Source organism: Rhinolophus sinicus, chromosome 9 (genome assembly GCF_057876585.1).
Source record: "Rhinolophus sinicus isolate RSI-liver-muscle chromosome 9, RSI-T2T, whole genome shotgun sequence".
Classification (NCBI taxonomy): domain Eukaryota; kingdom Metazoa; phylum Chordata; class Mammalia; order Chiroptera; family Rhinolophidae; genus Rhinolophus; species Rhinolophus sinicus.
The window spans coordinates 4,035,343-4,052,599 of NC_142509.1; the positions used below are offsets into that span (position 1 = coordinate 4,035,343).

Here is a 17,257-nt window from a genome sequence, read left to right on the forward strand (position 1 = left end):
GTGTGACAGTGAGTTCAGTAAATGATCAAATGAATATTGGGACCAAATTAAGTACATTAAGTGCATTATGTTGAGGGGCAAGATTACAAAACTCCCTTAATTTTTCCCAATAAGGATGCGTCCCAGACACAAAAACACGTTTTAGAGCAGTTGGTTAGAGCACGATGCTCCTTAACACCAGGGTTGCCGGTTCGATCCCACGTGGGCCAGTGTGAGTGAGCTGCACCCTCCACAACTGGATTGAAACTACTGGACTTTCCAGCTCATGGGTCCTAGAAAAACACACTTAAAGTTTAAAATTGAAAAACAGAACAAAACAAAAATACCCCCACAGGTTTTGGAGTAAAGGTCTGTATTGAAATGAGCTGGTGCTTCATAATTCACTACACTACTATGTAGGGGTGAAAACACAGCTTTTGGAGTTAAGTTCACCAGAATTTGAAAGCCTGGATCCCCTCCCCCCGTGTAATTGAGGTTACTCAACATCTCTGAACCTCAATGTCCTCATCTGTAAACACATTCTTGATCAGATTTTGAGAAAATATACGAATTCCCACCCTCCTCCCAAGCCACAATTATTTTCTATTACAGGTCCAGCCATGTTTTGTTTCCCCCACCGGTATGAAGGAAAAACATTGCGTTTTTCTCTCTCCAATTTGTTTTACTGATGAAATTTATAGGCACAGTAATAGCTACAACTGGTAACCTTTGGACTAGGTTTTGTATTGTTTCACTCACCACACTTGATCCCCACAATTTTCTTACCAAGATCCCATGATTCCAGGGATAGAAAAAAGTGTATTATTTCTTTTGAGCGCTTATTTCTTTGGCCTCAAAAACTCAAAAGGTTTGTTCCAGTTCATAAAGGATGCAATGAAAATAAAACCCAAGGTACATTCTTAGTCACCAAAAACAAAGGTGACAAAAACCCCATGCAAATTAAACTCAAACCTTGGCCTTCCCCAAGGATCATTGCTTTCAGATTTCATGTTACCCTAATAGAAAATATGGGAAAACAAAATGTACCATGTAAATCCTGGACTCCATACACTACAATGTTGATATACACATAAAGCACTAAGTTTAGTCAATGTAATGAAGTGTTAACCTTTTACAGGAAAATTAACTGCAGCTGTTTTGTAACAGCTTCTTGGCTCTGCCCACTAATCTGAACTAGTCTAATGACATTTGGTCAGTTGTTGGGTTATGAAATCCAATTTTAACCTATGTAACTACTTGGGTTACCCAAGAACCATGGGGATAGAGGAAAAGAGGGCTGAGTTTAAGGCTGGGCTACTCTGCGTAGAGTCTAAGACACCTCACCATGCCAGGGGTCCACTGACATTCTAAACTGACCAGGTGGCAGGTTTGTACCAAGCCAGAAATAGAGCAATCTCCTTGCTTCAGGCTTGAAATGGAGGCCCATTAGAGCAAAGTGACTCACAAGATTTAGAATCCTATGTAAATACCTTTGGTTTGTAACCCAACACCATTTGCTAAGACTTGATTCTGAAGACTAACATTTATAACCCAATGAAAACCAGTTAAGGCCAACACAGGCCTTCATTTCTAAGCAAACTGAACAAAACTTCATTATCAGCTTCTGCCTCTTTAGCTTGAGATTAGGTGAGCTTGATTAACTCAGATAAAGCCTTTCAGTTTGGCTCAAAGGTAAACACCCTCACCATGTCAACCTTACATTACAGGTCGCAAGCTACCACCCAGCCCTTATGACTCAAGCTGAGAAGAACAGTAAAAACCTGCCATGAACTCAGGGCTTCAGATGCGAGTACCCTTGGCACTCCATAAATTCAGAATTACACTGTACTCCTATTCAGTTCCAAATGGCTAATCCCCTGTTCATACTGGCTGTCCTCAAAACTTCACAATTTGTTCAGTGAGCCAGATAGCATATGCAAACATCTGGGATTCCCTTTTCCAATTTTTCTAACTTCTCACCCATGAAGAGTTTACCCAACACTAAAAACTACTAATTACTGTTATGTGCAGTTCAAACAAGTTTTAGAGCCAATACTCTTATCTAGTAAAGAACCTAACTAATGATAAGGCTCAAACTACAAGTTATTTCCCTTTTGTCAAAACCTTGCTTAGGCAATTTCCTGAAGTTAGGCAACCTGTAATGACCTACTTAGTTGGGAAGGAAATCCAACCCCAGGAACTATATGGTGCTGCTCTCACAGAGTCAATTGTATGGTGCCAATTTTAAATAGTTTTATTTAAGACATCGCATTTTCCACTTTACAATACAGTGCATATAAAGTACATCGTTATTTCCTTTCCCTGTGCACATATTCCATGTTCAAGTATTAAGAATGCCCAGTTTTTCTTACTATATAACAGCTCAACTTTAAAACTGCTGTGAATTTGCTACAAATTTGGGTCCTTCCGTATTTTTGTGTGGAACAATGCTAAATTTATGCTCAAGGTTGGCTTAATCAACCTCTTCAATGGTGGGTCCAGAAGAGGCACCACCAGAAGGAGGGGCTCCACCACCAGGGAAGCCTCCAGGCATCCCCCCTGGCATGCCTCCTGCACTCTGGTACAGCTTGGTAATGATGGGATTGCAGACTTTTTCCAGCTCTTTCTGCTGATGTTCAAATTCTTCCTTCTCTGCAGTCTGCAGAAAGAACAAAATATTTATCACCAAAAGTTCAAGTAAAGAAAGCTTCAAGCCAGACGCCATCTGATAAAACACACAGAAGCCTACTGTCACATTAGCCAAGTCTACACATGAAATCTTGGGTCACTCAGACATCCAAGGAAGGAAGCTAATTGCCAACACATCTAGAATTCTGGTGGAAACCGCGAATGTTTGGACCATTCATCATTGTGACCCTAGGAATCTGTAAACCCATCTAAGCTTTTGCTGCAGCCCTACATCCATATCCCACCACCCTCCATTTATAGAAAGTTTACAAACCTGATTCTTATCAAGCCAGTTGATGATTTCATTGCACTTGTCAAGAATCTTCTGTTTGTCCTCATCATTGATCTTGCCTTGGAGTTTTTCATCTTCAACAGTTGCTTTCATGTTAAATGCATAGGATTCAAGTGAATTCTTCGAAGATACCTTGTCCCTCTGCTTCTCATCTTCAGCTTTGTACTTCTCAGCTTCCTGGACCATGCGCTCGATGTCTTCCTTGCTCAGGCGACCTGTTGGAATATTTTAGGCATGCCCTGAAGACTATGACCAGTTTCCTGCAATGCCTGCAACCTATAACCCCAGCTCCATTAGCAGTTAAGAGTAATCTCTTGGCTAAATGCCCTTGGGGAGGCACAGCAGAAACCATTTAGAACATACAACCATTAGGACCCAAAGCATGTCTAAGACCATGTGGCAGCTCCACTCAAAATTGTGCCCAAACTTACCCTTATCATTAGTGATGGTAATCTTGTTCTCTTTTCCTGTACTTTTATCCACAGCAGAGACATTGAGGATGCCATTGGCATCAATATCAAAAGTGACTTCAATCTGAGGAACACCACGAGGTGCAGGAGGGATGCCTGTGAGTTCGAACTTGCCAAGCAAGTTGTTATCCTTGGTCATGGCCCTCTCACCTTCATAAACCTTGATAGAAAACAAAAATTATACTAGAGAATTATAAAGGGTTTCTGTGCTAGTTCTAAAATTCATGTAAGCTCAATTAGGGAAGACTGATCGCTCAGACATCCAAGGAAGGAACTGGCCAACACAGGACTTCTGGTGGAAACTACGAATGGTTTTGGAATCCATCATCATAGCGGGACCAAGCCTTCCCCAATTTTATAGGACCTCAGTAAGTCAGGCCAAGATAGTACAGAAAACATACCTGAATGAGCACACCAGGCTGGTTGTCAGAATAGGTAGTGAAGGTCTGTGTCTGCTTGGTAGGAATGGTAGTATTGCGCTTGATGAGGACAGTCATGACTCCACCAGCAGTTTCAATGCCAAGGGAAAGAGGAGTGACATCCAACAGCAGCAAATCTTGAACATTTTCAGATTTGTCTCCAGATAGGATGGCTGCCTGGACAGCTAAATTAGAAAGTAAAGTAGTCTTTAAAAAGTTAACTGTACAACAAATCATTTTTAACAACAGGTCTCGATCGCTCAGACATCCAAGGAAGTTAGGCCATCATTAGCTAAGCTTTTGGTGGAAACTACGAATGCTTAAGAATCACTCATCACAGCGAACCTGATAGGTTGAGACTGCTCAATAGGATAGTAGGATTATTACCTGCACCATAAGCAACAGCCTCATCAGGGTTGATGCTCTTATTCAACTCTTTTCCATTGAAGAAATCCTGGAGGAGTTTCTGAATCTTTGGGATACGGGTAGAACCACCCACCAGGACAATATCATGGATCTGGGACTTGTCAAGCTTGGCATCCCGAAGGGCTTTCTCTACAGGGTCCAGGGTGCCACGGAAAAGGTCAGCATTCAATTCTTCAAATCGGGCACGAGTGATAGAGGTATAGAAGTCAATTCCTTCATATAGCGAATCAATCTCAATACTGGCTTGGGTGCTGGAAGAGAGTGTACGCTTAGCACGTTCACAAGCTGTACGGAGACGACGGACAGCCCTCTTGTTCTCACTGATGTCCTTCTTATGCTTGCGCTTGAACTCTGCAATGAAATGGTTGACCATCCGGTTGTCAAAGTCTTCTCCACCTAAGTGGGTGTCTCCAGCTGTCGATTTGACCTCAAAGATTCCATCTTCAATTGTGAGAATTGACACATCAAAAGTGCCACCTCCCAAGTCAAAGATCAGCACATTTCTTTCAGCTCCAACCTGCCATTAGAATACAGATTTTGTTATCTAAACTTGATGGCTCAACTCATTATTAAAATAACTCAAGACAATCATAAATTGTACATACCTTTTTGTCTAAGCCATAAGCAATAGCAGCAGCAGTTGGTTCGTTGATGATTCTAAGCACATTGAGACCAGCAATAGTTCCAGCATCTTTGGTAGCCTGACGCTGAGAGTCATTGAAGTAAGCAGGTACTGTGACAACAGCATTGGTAACAGTCTAGGAGGAGAAAACAAGATCAAAGCCAAACTACTATAATTCATAAAAACACCCATAGTCCCAGGATCATCTACTTGGGCGTATACCTAAGATACAGCAGCAAATTACTGAAATATTCTGGTGAAAAACAGGCCAGTTTGTGATAACTAACTTCTGTATATTCTTCGTCAATAATTTTAAGTTATCCACTCACCAGGGAACCTGGTACCTACTACTGTGTTTCCCCCAAAATAAGACCTGGCCGTACAATCAGCTCTAATGCATCTTTTACAGCAATAATTAATGTAAGACTTGGTCTTAAGATCCAGTCTTACAGTAAAATAAGACAGGACCTTACATTAATTTTTGCTCCAAGACGCACTAAAGATGATTGTCCGGCTAGGTCTTATTTTGGGGGAACACGGTATTGCCATCACCACCTATGTCCTCTCCCTTAAGGGTACACTAACCTTCCCAAGGTAGGCTTCTGCAATTTCCTTCATCTTTGTCAAAACCATAGATGACACTTCTTCTGGATAGAAGCTTTTTGTCTCTCCCTTGTATTCTACTTGGACCTTAGGCCTGCCAGCATCATTCACCACCATGAAGGGCCAATGCTTCATATCGGATTGAACAACAGCATCATCAAATCTACGTCCAATGAGGCGTTTGGCATCTGTAAAAGGTATCAAATGCAAATCCAAATCTTGAATTTCATTGTACATCTTTCCAAAAACCCTAGGCTTTGCATTAATCAAATACTAAGGCCAGATGCTTATCAACCGAAGCTCATAATACATTAACTCAATTTCTGTATGGCCAGCAAAGTTCATCGAAGTTTTCCTGATAACTTGTTACCTAAAAAAAACTTTCTAATTAAAGTTTATTGCACTGACAATGGTTAGTAGTTACCTCAAATTTTTAGCCCAGGCAGCTATCAAAAACATTATCACTCAAGTCTAGTCCGTTCAAGGTCTTTAAATTACTTTTACAATCCTTATGGCTTTCCTGCGTGGCTCATATTTAAACTTGAAACAGTTTCTCAAATTACATGCTTCCTAGCCTAGTCTAACGCTTGCCATTAATTTTATTTAGTAGCTTACCAAAAACCGTGTTGGTGGGGTTCATTGCAACTTGATTCTTTGCAGCATCACCGATCAATCGTTCGGTATCAGTAAAGGCGACATAACTTGGGGTGGTTCGGTTTCCCTGATCATTGGCAATTATTTCAACTTTTCCGTGTTGGAAGACACCCACACAAGAGTAGGTGGTGCCCAGATCAATGCCAACTGCAGGTCCCTTAGACATGGTTGCTGAGGGGGAGAGGGGGGAAAAAAAATGCACCTCGTTTTTAAAGTCTACTAAGCACTTGTTACAAGTTTCCTTTAAAAAATGTGACTTCAGGCTATCAGGCATGGCCGCGCTTTATGGTAAAAGTAAACTAAGTAACCCTCTGAAGCACCGCCCTCACTGGTGGCAACCACGGTGGGGTCTGAGCAAATAACGCTGCTGCCGCTGCTGCAATCTAGGTTGCCGTGCCAACCGCAAAGCCCGCCCCTGGCTGAAGGAAGCACCTGCTTGGAGGGTCTGTGACATTGACGACCACGTGGTCTCTAGCTGGGAGACGAACCTCACGTCCCTCCCCCACAACCCAGTGCTCCAGGAACCAGCTTGGCCTGTGCTAGAAAATGTGCTCAGAAGCCCCCACCCACCCTCATCTTGGGGGTGCGCCAACGATGACTACCCCTTTTAAGGGCCTACAAAGCACAAGAAGCCGGGAAACGGGCGGCTCCGAGGTGCTGGCTCCACTTCCCGCGCCCCGGACGCGGCGCCGTTCCCTTCCGCGCGGGGGGAGGGGTCGGTGCCTGACTCCGGTGCGGCAACTCCAGGCCTGCACCACACCGCCCCGCTTTCCCCCCAACTGCGGCCCAGGGCGCTGCCTCCCGCCCGCCTGCAGCAAAGCTCCCCAGATGAGCAGAAGCCTCCCCACACACCACCTGAGGCAGCACCTCGGCAGCCCCTCAGCCGCTGCAAACCCGCTCAGCCTGGGCTCACACCACACGTACATCGGGCAAACTACCAAGTCCCAAAACGGCGGAGGCCTTACCTTCAGTGTAAATGCGTCTTGCGAAGACGACAGACGCGACAACTACCCCTGGTTCAATGAGACCGATTTCCGCCCGGCACCCTGTCTCTTATACCCTGTCTCAGAACCTTCCAGAAGGGGCCCGCCCTGCCGGCTGCCCATCACGGCTTCCTCAGCCAATGGGCGCGCGGCGGCCCGTACGAGTCCCAATGGCTAACTCGGCTCTGCCCCTCAGGCCTCGCCCCCTCCCGCCCCGCGCCGCCCCGCCCCGCGATGACGCACTCACCGCAGCGTTCTGGAACTTTCATTCTCGCCCCCGCTCTGCGAACTGCCCCGGGGAAAGGGCGGGTGGGGCCGCGAGAGCCCGCGCGCGGGAGTCCTCAGTTACCCCGGGCGGGGGAAGGGCGCACCCGCTTGTGCGCTCACGCCGTCCGAGAGCGCGGGCGGGGGGCGGGCGAGCTGGGAACCGACCAATGACTGTACTGGTCGCGATCCAGATCGGGGCGCGACCCGGGAAGGGAGAGCGCCGGGCCTGAAGGGAGGGGGCCGGCCCCGGCGGCTCGGGAGAGAAGGCGGAAGTAGAGCGAGGACAAAATGGCTGCGAAGGTTGTGGCACCCCCTCCCCCACCGGGGTCTCATTCTGCTCCCCCAGTCCTCATCCCTGCACTGCAGACGACCCTCCAGAGCCTCCCAGGCTCCACATACCCACGTTTCGTAGCTGCCGTGCCTTTGGGCTTGGACTGGCCCCGAGGGGCCGGGGCGAAGGTTCCGACCCCCGGGCGCTGCTAGGGTACCGTGTCCGGGGGCGTCCATATCGGGCTGGGAAAGCCGTCCGGCCAGCGCGGGGCCCCGCAGACCCTCAGTGCGCTATAGCAGCTGGAACTCGGCGTCCCTGCCGCACAGGTCGGAGGGTCCCGGCCGCTCATCCCCTAGGGCCCGATCCTGTGTCTGGACTCGCAGCGAAATAGACGGTCAAAGCCGCTTCTCGGAACCCGGACCCCTCCGCCACTCCCCACGACGCAGAGAACAGATCCGGCTTCCTGGCTGAGCCCCTCTTCCCTTCGCCCAAGCCCTGAACTTCTCAATTATTTGGAAAAGGAAAGGTAGCGAGCTTTTCCAGTGTAGGTGAACCAGGCGTTAGCCCAGTGTCCTTGGGTTAGACTTTGAGCCTCTTATTTTTAGTAACATTAAGTAATATGTTTCCTGCCTTGACTTTTATCAAAAACTACGCGAGAGACCATGCAGAGAGGCCTTGAAAACATTACTGAACGAGTGTACAAAACAGTAGTGTCTAGAATTTTACACTGTGTATGGTGGCAGGTATTTGGGGCCTTGTCATTCTAAGAGCCTTTCTCGGTACCTTGAGTGCTTTCCAATGTGTTCTTTCAAACAGGCAGGGCACCTTGTCCTTGGCAAAGCCAGTAAAGCCTGGAGACATTCAAACATAAGAATTGTCTTGCTATAGTTGCCCTGTTTTGGAGGGAATGGGGATGAGGTGGGGTGTTGGTTTGACTCAAGGAGGTATGTACTTCTCCCCACCTCGCAGGAAGTTAAATTTATATGATGCTTTGATAAGGTATAAAGTGCTTTCGTTTGTTACCTCTTTCAATAATCAAAACAATTCTCTGAGATGTATATTAATCAACCATGTGTAAGGAGAAAAATGAGGTTCAGAGATGTTATTTGTGGGAAGAGAAACAACTGTCTGAGCTACAGTAGAACCTAGCTCCCTTGATTCCGATTCTTTGGTCTTTTTTATTAGTTACACTATAATGTAATTTCCTTTCTAGAAAGACCTAACTCCATCTCCAGAAGGAGGAAAGTGTGTACTGTGGCAGGCTCCTTTCAATTTTCTTTGGTACCTGCAGTCTCCCCTTTTCCACTCAATTTATCAAATACGGTCTCTGGACTGCACCCTATGTTTTGCAGCTTTTGTAAATAACCCCTGAACTACCTACAACACTAAACATTGAACCAGGGGAAAATAGAATTGGGACCCAAATCCACTGGTTTGGGGTATCCTACCTAATAGTGATTAAAGGATGTAGAACACATAACCTCTGTTTCTGGTCTTGGACTATGTTCTTATTAAATACAAGAGTCTGAACTTATATATTTAAAGTTGATGTGAATGTCCTGTCTCCACGTCTTAAAATGCACAGGGTTTCAAATACATTCAGTATCTAAAATTAAAGTTTGGACTCCAGTGGAGGGAGGAGTCTGAGACATAGGGTTTCTAACTTGGGAAAATGGGCATGATTAACATTTTTGAGTGACTGTCACATGCCAACCACTGTTCTAAGTGCTGTGCATATATTACCTCACTTAATTCTGTGAAGTTTTTTGTCAGATTTTTTTCTTAATCTCTTAATGTTTACTTCTTTTTCAAATTTATTTGAGTCCTTTAGTGTGTACTTTTCTGTTGGTACTTCACCTTGGCATAAAATACTTAGTAAATACTGTTATTTTGATAAAGTACTTAAGGGCTGGAACTCTGTCATGAACTATCATCACTTGGTGTCTCCAATACTTCTTAGCATCCTGCCTTGTGAGAAAAAAGTACTTGGTATATTTGTGACTAAAATCAGTAAGTGATTGATCATATTCAGTCAGAGTTCTGTTTTTCAGCTGGCAGAAAGCTAATAAATTTCCAGTGTAGGTTGTATGAGCTTCAGCCTCTCCTACAGTATCACCTTCACTTACTTATTTTTTAATTGCTGATATACATGTATCTGTAGTAAATAATTTGGTTTTTGTAATCAAGCAGTCCCAAATACAAGGCAACTTAGAAGATAAGATTGAAATATAAACAATTTTACACCAGAAATGAAGCAAAATTATATATGTCCTGTTGAAACAGCAATTCTGAAATTGTTTTCATACAGTGTAACAACAAAGGCATCAGCTTCATTATTTTACAATTTTAAGTTTGGTTTATAGATTTTATTGAATTGGTTATTCTCTAAACATCCACATTCTATCTGTATCTTCTTCCTACAAACATGTTTTCTTCTACCATTCGGTTATGTTATCCTTTATTTCATATTCAAAATTCAAGTTTATTTGACTTGCAAAGTTAATGGATGTGGTTTGAAAACAATAATGGCTCAAACTTTATCTTAAGCCCAGAGTCTGTCTTATCTGCACCCAAAAGCCTGACTCAAAGAGCAGTGCACTACCATTGCTAAGACTTCAGCACCTTATCTCTCAGAATCTTCAGTTCCTACAGTTTCTCAGATTTAAGGCAGAAATCTGTTTTGTGACTTTTCTGTAGATTTCCATTGTGAGTAGATTTCCAAAATAAGCTGGGTATTCAACTAGTATTTTAGTCTTCTAATAACTTCATGTTTAAATAACCTAAACCTCCTTTTCACGCAAAGGGGACTGATTCCTGCTTTCAAAGGCATGGACAAGAAACAGGTTCAAAGGTAGAAAATAATGATCAGAGCAAATTGCTAGTGGTGGTGCAGCTGCCGCTTCCATAGTGTCCTTGTTTGGCCTAGGTACTCTGGGAATGAGAATTCTCAGATTTACATAGCAGAAGTGATAGGTTGCCTGGATACCACTACCGGAAGAATAAAAAAGTAGAGTACGAGATTTTATATCTTAACAATGAGACAGTGTTAGTATATAAGAAACATTCCAAATATGCTAGCCCTCTTAAACTGACAGCAGACATTTTTTACACTACTTCTTCAATGTCTCTTATTTCCCAACTTTTTTTTAGAGTAAGACAAAACTCAGATGAAAACTCACCCAAGGATAAACCCCTATTTCTTAAAGAATTTCAGAAGGAAATGCATTTGCACTATGTGAGGACACTGTCGTGAGAATTAATTTAGAAATGAAAAACCAAATAGGGCATATTCCCAGATCAGCCTTTCTCTTTAAGCATCTGATTCCCATTTTAGAAACAATGCTTTCATCACCATATTCAGCATTACTTTTTCTTTCCTATAGCCTGCTGCCCTTTTAAGAAGAAATCTTTTGCTCTACGTATGGTGATGTGTTGCTGTTTGCACTAGCATCCTTAAAGGGCTATTTCAGGTTTAGAATTCTTGCATAGGATGAATTTGAGTAGCAGAGTAGTCAAAACTATTAAAAGGGCAAATTATTATACTGAAGGCTGCTGCTTTTTAAAAATTTTTCTCAGACATCTTTCTTCCATGAATCAGCTCTTTTGAGAGCTGTCCTAGTGAATCATTTCTGCTAATTCCTCCCAAGATGCTGACAATTAAAAAGTTAACAGGCACTAACCCAGACCTCCACTGCCACTCACTAGTTTTCATTACCATCTCTTCCCTAAATGTTAATTCCATTTCCCTCCAGTCCACAGCTAGACTTCATTAGAGGCTAAGCTGGTAAAATACTGAATTCTCTGTCTCAACTTCTCAGGCAGGAAGGATTTTGACATTCTTGCAGTGCCAGGAGGAAACTGGCAATCTCTGATCTTGCTGATAATTTTAGGCCTAGAATCATCAAAAGTCCCAGATTCAAATCCTTCTAAAGTGAAGAAAGCTCCAAGTTTGGTGCAATTTTCAACTTCCTTAGACTGCTCTGTGACATACTAAGAAAATTGATGTAATCTTCCTTTCTAGTCTAGTCAGTCTTGAAATTCTGGTTTTGTATGTTCTCAGAAAGACTAATGTACGTCAGATGATCTTCCAGCACCTTAAAAAGATCTTTCTCACTACACGACTTCTTTCTAAGGATATTGTTAAATGACATGCAGTGAATGTTTTCTTGCTCCAGAGATATCTAGCAGGAAAGTCCTTAGAGACATCTGATTTGAGAGAAAGTCCAAAATGGTTCCAGTATATATTTCTGATATTTGCCGTGACCCTCTGAACATCTGAACATCAGTAAGATGGAAAGTTTTTCACAGTCCCTTGTCACACATTTTGGACTCCTTTTTCAGTTCTATTATGGTTCGATACAAGTACAGGAAGATTAGTGGTGAATAGAGTGGGAGAAACTCAATTCTCCATTTCCCAGTATTTCACCTCCTCTTGAAATTAATATCTAAAGTAATGAAGTCAGAACAGAAGAGACATATTTCATTTTTGGAGTTTCTCAGAAGTGGTAAGCCCAGAACAGTGCAGAAAGGTATAATATAAGGCTGTGGGTTCTGCTTGAATAATCACAACAATCCAGTAGGTTTGAAGAAATGCATAGAAAATTTATGAATACATCATTTCTTCTTGACAGTGGTGAATTGAAGTATTGACACAAAACATCTCAAGTGAGAAGTTTTACAAGTTTTACGTGTGTTTACGTTCCTTTTCCCCAACCTTTCTCACCACACGTTCTGGTCAACAAATACAGATTTGGACCCCTGCTTTCCCTTACTCTTGTCCAAAGTCACAATGAGATACCTTTTTGGAGATGATCAGCTTACATCCTTTTTCTTGTTTGGTGTCATACAAGGAGAGTGCTCATTTGAATCTGTTCCATGCAATGCTCACTATTACGTAAGTGACCTCTCATCTGGTTCAAGGGAGTTGTGTGGCTGGTGACTGAGCTTCAATGACTAGAAAGTCCTAAGATCCTGACTCCTAGGAAAGTATGGGAGTCAAGTCCATTCTAATTCAGGCAGTTTGGAAGGGTCTGCTCTGGCTAGGGATCATGCTGGGTGTGGTTTCCGCTTTGGTCAGGGTAGCATGGTGGACTTTCTTTGGTTCAGCATCTCTCACCTCTGGCCCCACTAGGTTGTATGCATGAGTGGCCAGCCCTGGCTGGGGTGCTGCTTCAGTCGACAGTGTCCGCTGGCTGCGTGAGGCACTATTTGCTGTGGAGCGTGTGGAGGAAGAACCAGAACGTGAGCTCTGAGAGCCTGAGGAAGAGGAACTAGGTTTCACAAGGCGAGCTTTCGGGGCTTCAGCGTCTTCTCTGAAGAGAAAAAACAGCAAAGGTAAAATTTAATACCATGTTTCTCCAAAAATAAGACCGGGTCTTATATTAATTTTTGCTCCAAAAGATGCATTCGGGCTTATGTTCAGGGGATGTCATCCTGAAAAATCATGCTAGGGCTTATTTTCTGGTTAGGTCTTATTTTGGGGGAAACATGGTACTGGCAAGACTATGATAATTTCCACTATGGTTGCTTCCTTCTGAGGTTTCCCAATACCTCAAGTTGCACACCTCAAATTGAAGGTGGCCATTTAGAGAAATAGGGACTTGCCCATTTTCTGAGATTTAATGGTTGACTTAGGCAGATATATGCTTTGTTAGCTCAGAAGTCAACCCTGCTACTATGGGAGAATACACACTAACCTTTGACATGATCTAGACAGCACCCCTTGATTGGGAGTTTGTCTACGTAAACCCTCATGGCCCATAGACTGTGCCTGTTTTTTGTATGCCCTTTATAAGCAGAAGTAAATAGGAAGTAATGTAAAGTTGATCTTTTACGTCTCTGTTGAGGATAGTTTCACAATAAAGTCAAGGTAAGCCAGACCTCTGTCCCTAGATTGGAACTCCTTACCTACTAGAATAATCATTTTGACAGCTCCTGCTGTCAAAAACATTTTCTGGTTAAGAGGAAATGGGACGTTTATGTTGTCTGGTCACTATGGAGCTGGCCCTAGAAAGGAAGCCTAGTGGAAGAGATTTTGGAGGGAAGTCTACCTAATTTCATTAGGTCTCTCTTCTTCCTCATATCTCTCTTTGTCTTTCCTTCGGATCAGCAGCCACACCAAGAGGAAAATCAGCAGGGCTCCAGCCACCATGCCTGTCACTGCTCCTGCAACCATGCCGATGCTTTGTACATCTGTTTTCTCAGAAACAAAACCAACATAAAGTAGGAAATACATGAACTTAAAAAACACAAGCCCTGGGCAGGATGAGTATTTGCAGAACTATATCTATCTTCCCGAGTTCCCCATGTATCTTTTGGTATATGACTATATCTCTTGATGTTGAAGGGTAGTAGACTATGCAACCCCAAAATATGCCTCTTTGACATTAACATTATTTTAAACTGATTATTTTTGAGAAACTGCAGACAGGAAAAGCTCTGAAAACAGTAGAAGTACCCTTTTGTAAGAGAAATTTATATTTATAGAGGAACTCTACATTTGGTCCCCTCCTGGATATAATACATTTCTTTGGGGGCTGGTAAGTACACACATATTTGTAAACATAGAGTTAGCTACAATAGACAAACAGTCCTTGCAATTACTGAATTTATTTTAGTGATAGCCATGTCCTTCTGGAAATATTTTCACCTTGACCTTATTCTTACTCATGATTAGAAATGCTTTACACTGAACCACAATGCGAAAAGAAAACAAACACACTCTTTGGATACTTACACTGCACAGTAACTCGCACCAGACAGCTTTCCTTCCCAGCCTCATTGCCTGCTGTGCACTGGTAGAGTCCGGAGGAGGACATGGTGAGATTCTGCAGCAGAACCCGTCCAGGGTTGTTGTAGTCTACACAGCACAAGGAATGACTGTGATCCCCTTAGTGACAGGATCTGTATTTATTGTTTACTTTATTGCATCTACCTAAGATTCTGTAATACAGATTGCCAAAGATGAGATGATAGAATAGATCCCATTTTGGAATGTGGGAAGAAAGATGAACATTCTTTTAAATTATAGTGCATCCTCAAAAGGAGCAAGAGGTGGTGAACATTTAAGGGATACTAACCAAGATAATTAAATATAATGGATTTGCATGGCACATTTCTTCCTAATCCTTTTTATCACTTTTATATGCCACTTGAGGAAAGAAAAGAGATTTTCTGTCCCAGTTTATGAATGGAAAATGGAAGTTCAGAGAGGTTCAGCAGGAAAAAAAAGGAACAAAGAGGTTCAGCAGTGTATTCAACGTCACATTAGTGAGTTGCAGTCAAAACCAGATTTAGAATTTATGGTTAGAGAACTGTTCTGTTGTCTCAATGGAAAGGTGACTTACCAATCCTAGATTTAGGAGGCAGATATTCATCCTCGCCCTCCTTCTCCCGGATTCGCTGCCAGTAATACACAATGGGCTTTGTGCCAGCGGATGACTCACACTGCAAAGTCAGGTCACTTCCTTCTGTCAGTTCTCCTTCTAACTCACACTTGGGCTTTGATGGTCTCACTGGTAAGGAAAAAAACAAATGGAAAAAAAAACACCAAAAAGCACTTCACTTGACTGGCCTAAAAAAAAGTACTAATTCAAAGATTCCCCAAACAGTAGATTCAATGGAAGAACTATCTCCTGTTGAGTTATTTCTCTAGTCATCGTCCCTTGTGGTCAACTTCTGAGTGGGGATTCAATAGCCTTTTACCTAGTTACCTAGCCATGTGTTACATCACTCCCAGAAACACATCCACCTCTGTCCCTTGCACACACATATACCCAATCTCAGCTACTTCCAGTGGTGCTGTTGTAATTTTCAGAGGCTGCCTCAGAAGCTACATCAACACTTTTCAAAGAAGAGACACATTTAATTGGAAATTTGGAAAGCTGAGTGTGGTTTCACTAATACTGAAACAGCCAGGGATAGAAGTTCATTAATTTTGAAAATATTAAGTAGAACTTAGTAGCTACTGCTGTCAAAAAACAGAAATGGACTTGAATCATAGCTGAGAGATTTAAGTTAAATAAGGATATCATTCAAATATTAGAGAACATTTAAATTTTTTATTGGACTACCATGGAAAATTGTGATTATTTTTTCTTCTTTATTATGGCTAAAACACAAAACATACACAGTTCTTCCCAGGGCACGGGGGTAGGTGACCTCAGAATAATCGAAAATACTGAACAAGAAATTTTGTGCCACCATGCTACATTTGGTTATCCCTCACAGAGACTTATATTTATTAAAAGGATGTAGGCATTTACCTTGGCACTCCGTCTTACCTAAGACTTTCAAGATGACATGGCTCCACACATAACGCCCTGAATTCTTCACCTTGCAGGTGTACCGGCCCTCATCACTGGGCTTCAGAGGCTCAATCTGCAGGGACGCATCTCCTGCCAGGAAATTGGAAGCAAAGGCCACTCGGCCCTTCTGTTCCTCAGTCAGGTTATTGTAGACATGACGGCTGGAATAAGTGATTACCTGTGGGATAGACCAAGGCAAGGTCAAGCAGTGTGGCTCTCAGCCTTCCTCTCCTGGTGTCAAGGTGAGGAATGGAAATACTCCCAACGGAACAAAGCAGTCAGGGCTGATTCTAAGGATCCAAGAGACTTCTGTTACAAAGTTAAAAATACAATGTTTGTTTAGGCCTTGCTTCTCCTTCTAAGAATAATAACATCTCATATTTGTGTAGCAGTTTAACTATAAAACAGTAACTATTTCATTAAGTGCTCAGAACCATTCCGTTTTATAGGTGAGGACTTCTAAATTTGAGTTACCTGCTCAAGGTCTCACCGCTAAGTCAAAGAAAGAAGGAAATGCACAATAAATACACATAACGGTATTAGGAGTTGACTCAGGAGAATTGAGAGAACAGGATAAGGATGGGGAGAAAGACTTACATCCCCCCTGCACACCCTTTCTAACGTGCATGTTCTATCACTTGCCTGTGATTTATTCAAAGCACTCGTGTACTACGGTCCTTGTGCTAGGTGCTTTAGCATCTAATTTATTTCTCACACAATTTTTTCCAAGTAGTTATTGTCCCCGTTTCATAGACAGGTAGCAGAACGGGATTTGAACATTATCCATCCAAAGCCATTTATTTCATTGTTCAGGTGTCGCACCGTTACCTCGCTCCCCTTTCCTTTTCCTACCTGCATGCATTTCACTCTTCACTGACTGCTCTTCCACAGAGTTTGGAAATGAAGGAGAAAAAGCAAAAGAAAAAAATCCATCTGTTTTGTTCTTAACAAAAGTTCAGAGTTCAGCTGAAGCTATTCGAGAGAAGTTAAGTAGAAGTTACTGGTTAAAATTCAGGTCTGATACTGAGGGCTTCATTGTTTGGTTTTCCTGTTTTGACTTCACTGTGGATTAGTTAGGTGGGAAAAAAATTCTGTCCGTAAAATACATATGAGCTTCATGTCTTTGTGTCCCCAGGCAGGGAAACCAAAGTTTAGATTTCCTAACAGAAAAAAGTAATCTTGATTCTTACTGAATTTTCATGTGTTAGCATCACAGTCTCTAGTTCTTGAACCCTTCCCTGGCTCTCTTTGTCCATCACCTCACTCCTGTTAGTCAC

General features: G+C 42.8%; 2 protein-coding genes and 2 non-coding genes across 4 annotated transcripts in view; all 4 read right to left on the minus strand.

Annotated features, from left to right (window-relative positions):
- Nucleotides 1-2,215: 2,215 nt before the first annotated feature.
- On the minus strand, nt 2,216-7,275 carry HSPA8 (heat shock protein family A (Hsp70) member 8). The gene is made up of 9 exons (XM_019718583.3): nt 7,119-7,275; nt 6,115-6,324; nt 5,482-5,687; nt 4,880-5,032; nt 4,236-4,791; nt 3,831-4,033; nt 3,391-3,589; nt 2,942-3,174; nt 2,216-2,638 (listed from the first exon to the last, which is right to left on the minus strand). Exons 2-9 carry the CDS (start codon nt 6,317-6,319, stop codon nt 2,453-2,455), a joined length of 1,941 nt encoding a protein of 646 aa, XP_019574142.1. The 5' UTR covers nt 6,320-6,324; nt 7,119-7,275; the 3' UTR covers nt 2,216-2,452.
- On the minus strand, nt 3,680-3,765 carry LOC148757270 (small nucleolar RNA SNORD14). The gene has a single exon (XR_016022472.1). It is a non-coding gene; the product is annotated as a small nucleolar RNA SNORD14 (small nucleolar RNA).
- LOC141569292 (small nucleolar RNA SNORD14) lies at nt 4,105-4,191 on the minus strand. The gene has a single exon (XR_012492799.1). It is a non-coding gene; the product is annotated as a small nucleolar RNA SNORD14 (small nucleolar RNA).
- A 4,976-nt stretch (nt 7,276-12,251) lies between the features above and the next one.
- CLMP (CXADR like cell adhesion molecule) overlaps nt 12,252-17,257 on the minus strand; it is a 111,680-nt gene continuing 106,674 nt past the window's right edge. The window contains exons 3-7 of the mRNA XM_074321708.2: nt 15,957-16,158; nt 15,021-15,188; nt 14,411-14,533; nt 13,725-13,866; nt 12,252-12,986 (exon numbers count right to left, since the gene is read on the minus strand). Of these exons, the coding sequence (XP_074177809.1) occupies nt 12,686-12,986; nt 13,725-13,866; nt 14,411-14,533; nt 15,021-15,188; nt 15,957-16,158 (936 nt within the window). The 3' untranslated portion in view covers nt 12,252-12,685. The remainder of the gene's footprint in view (nt 12,987-13,724; nt 13,867-14,410; nt 14,534-15,020; nt 15,189-15,956; nt 16,159-17,257) is intronic.

What these genes read in the sequence shown, in the direction of transcription:
- HSPA8 (XM_019718583.3), bottom strand. Translation starts at nt 6,319, where the DNA reads ATGTCTAAGGGACCTGCAGTTGGCATTGATCTGGGCACCACCTACTCT. An exon ending in CTTATGGCTTAGACAAAAAG is followed by an intron (nt 4,792 to 4,879) that starts GTATGTACAATT and finishes TTCTAATGGCAG; the next exon opens with GTTGGAGCTGAAAGAAATGT. An exon ending in GGCTGTTGCTTATGGTGCAG is followed by an intron (nt 4,034 to 4,235) that starts GTAATAATCCTA and finishes TTTCTAATTTAG; the next exon opens with CTGTCCAGGCAGCCATCCTA.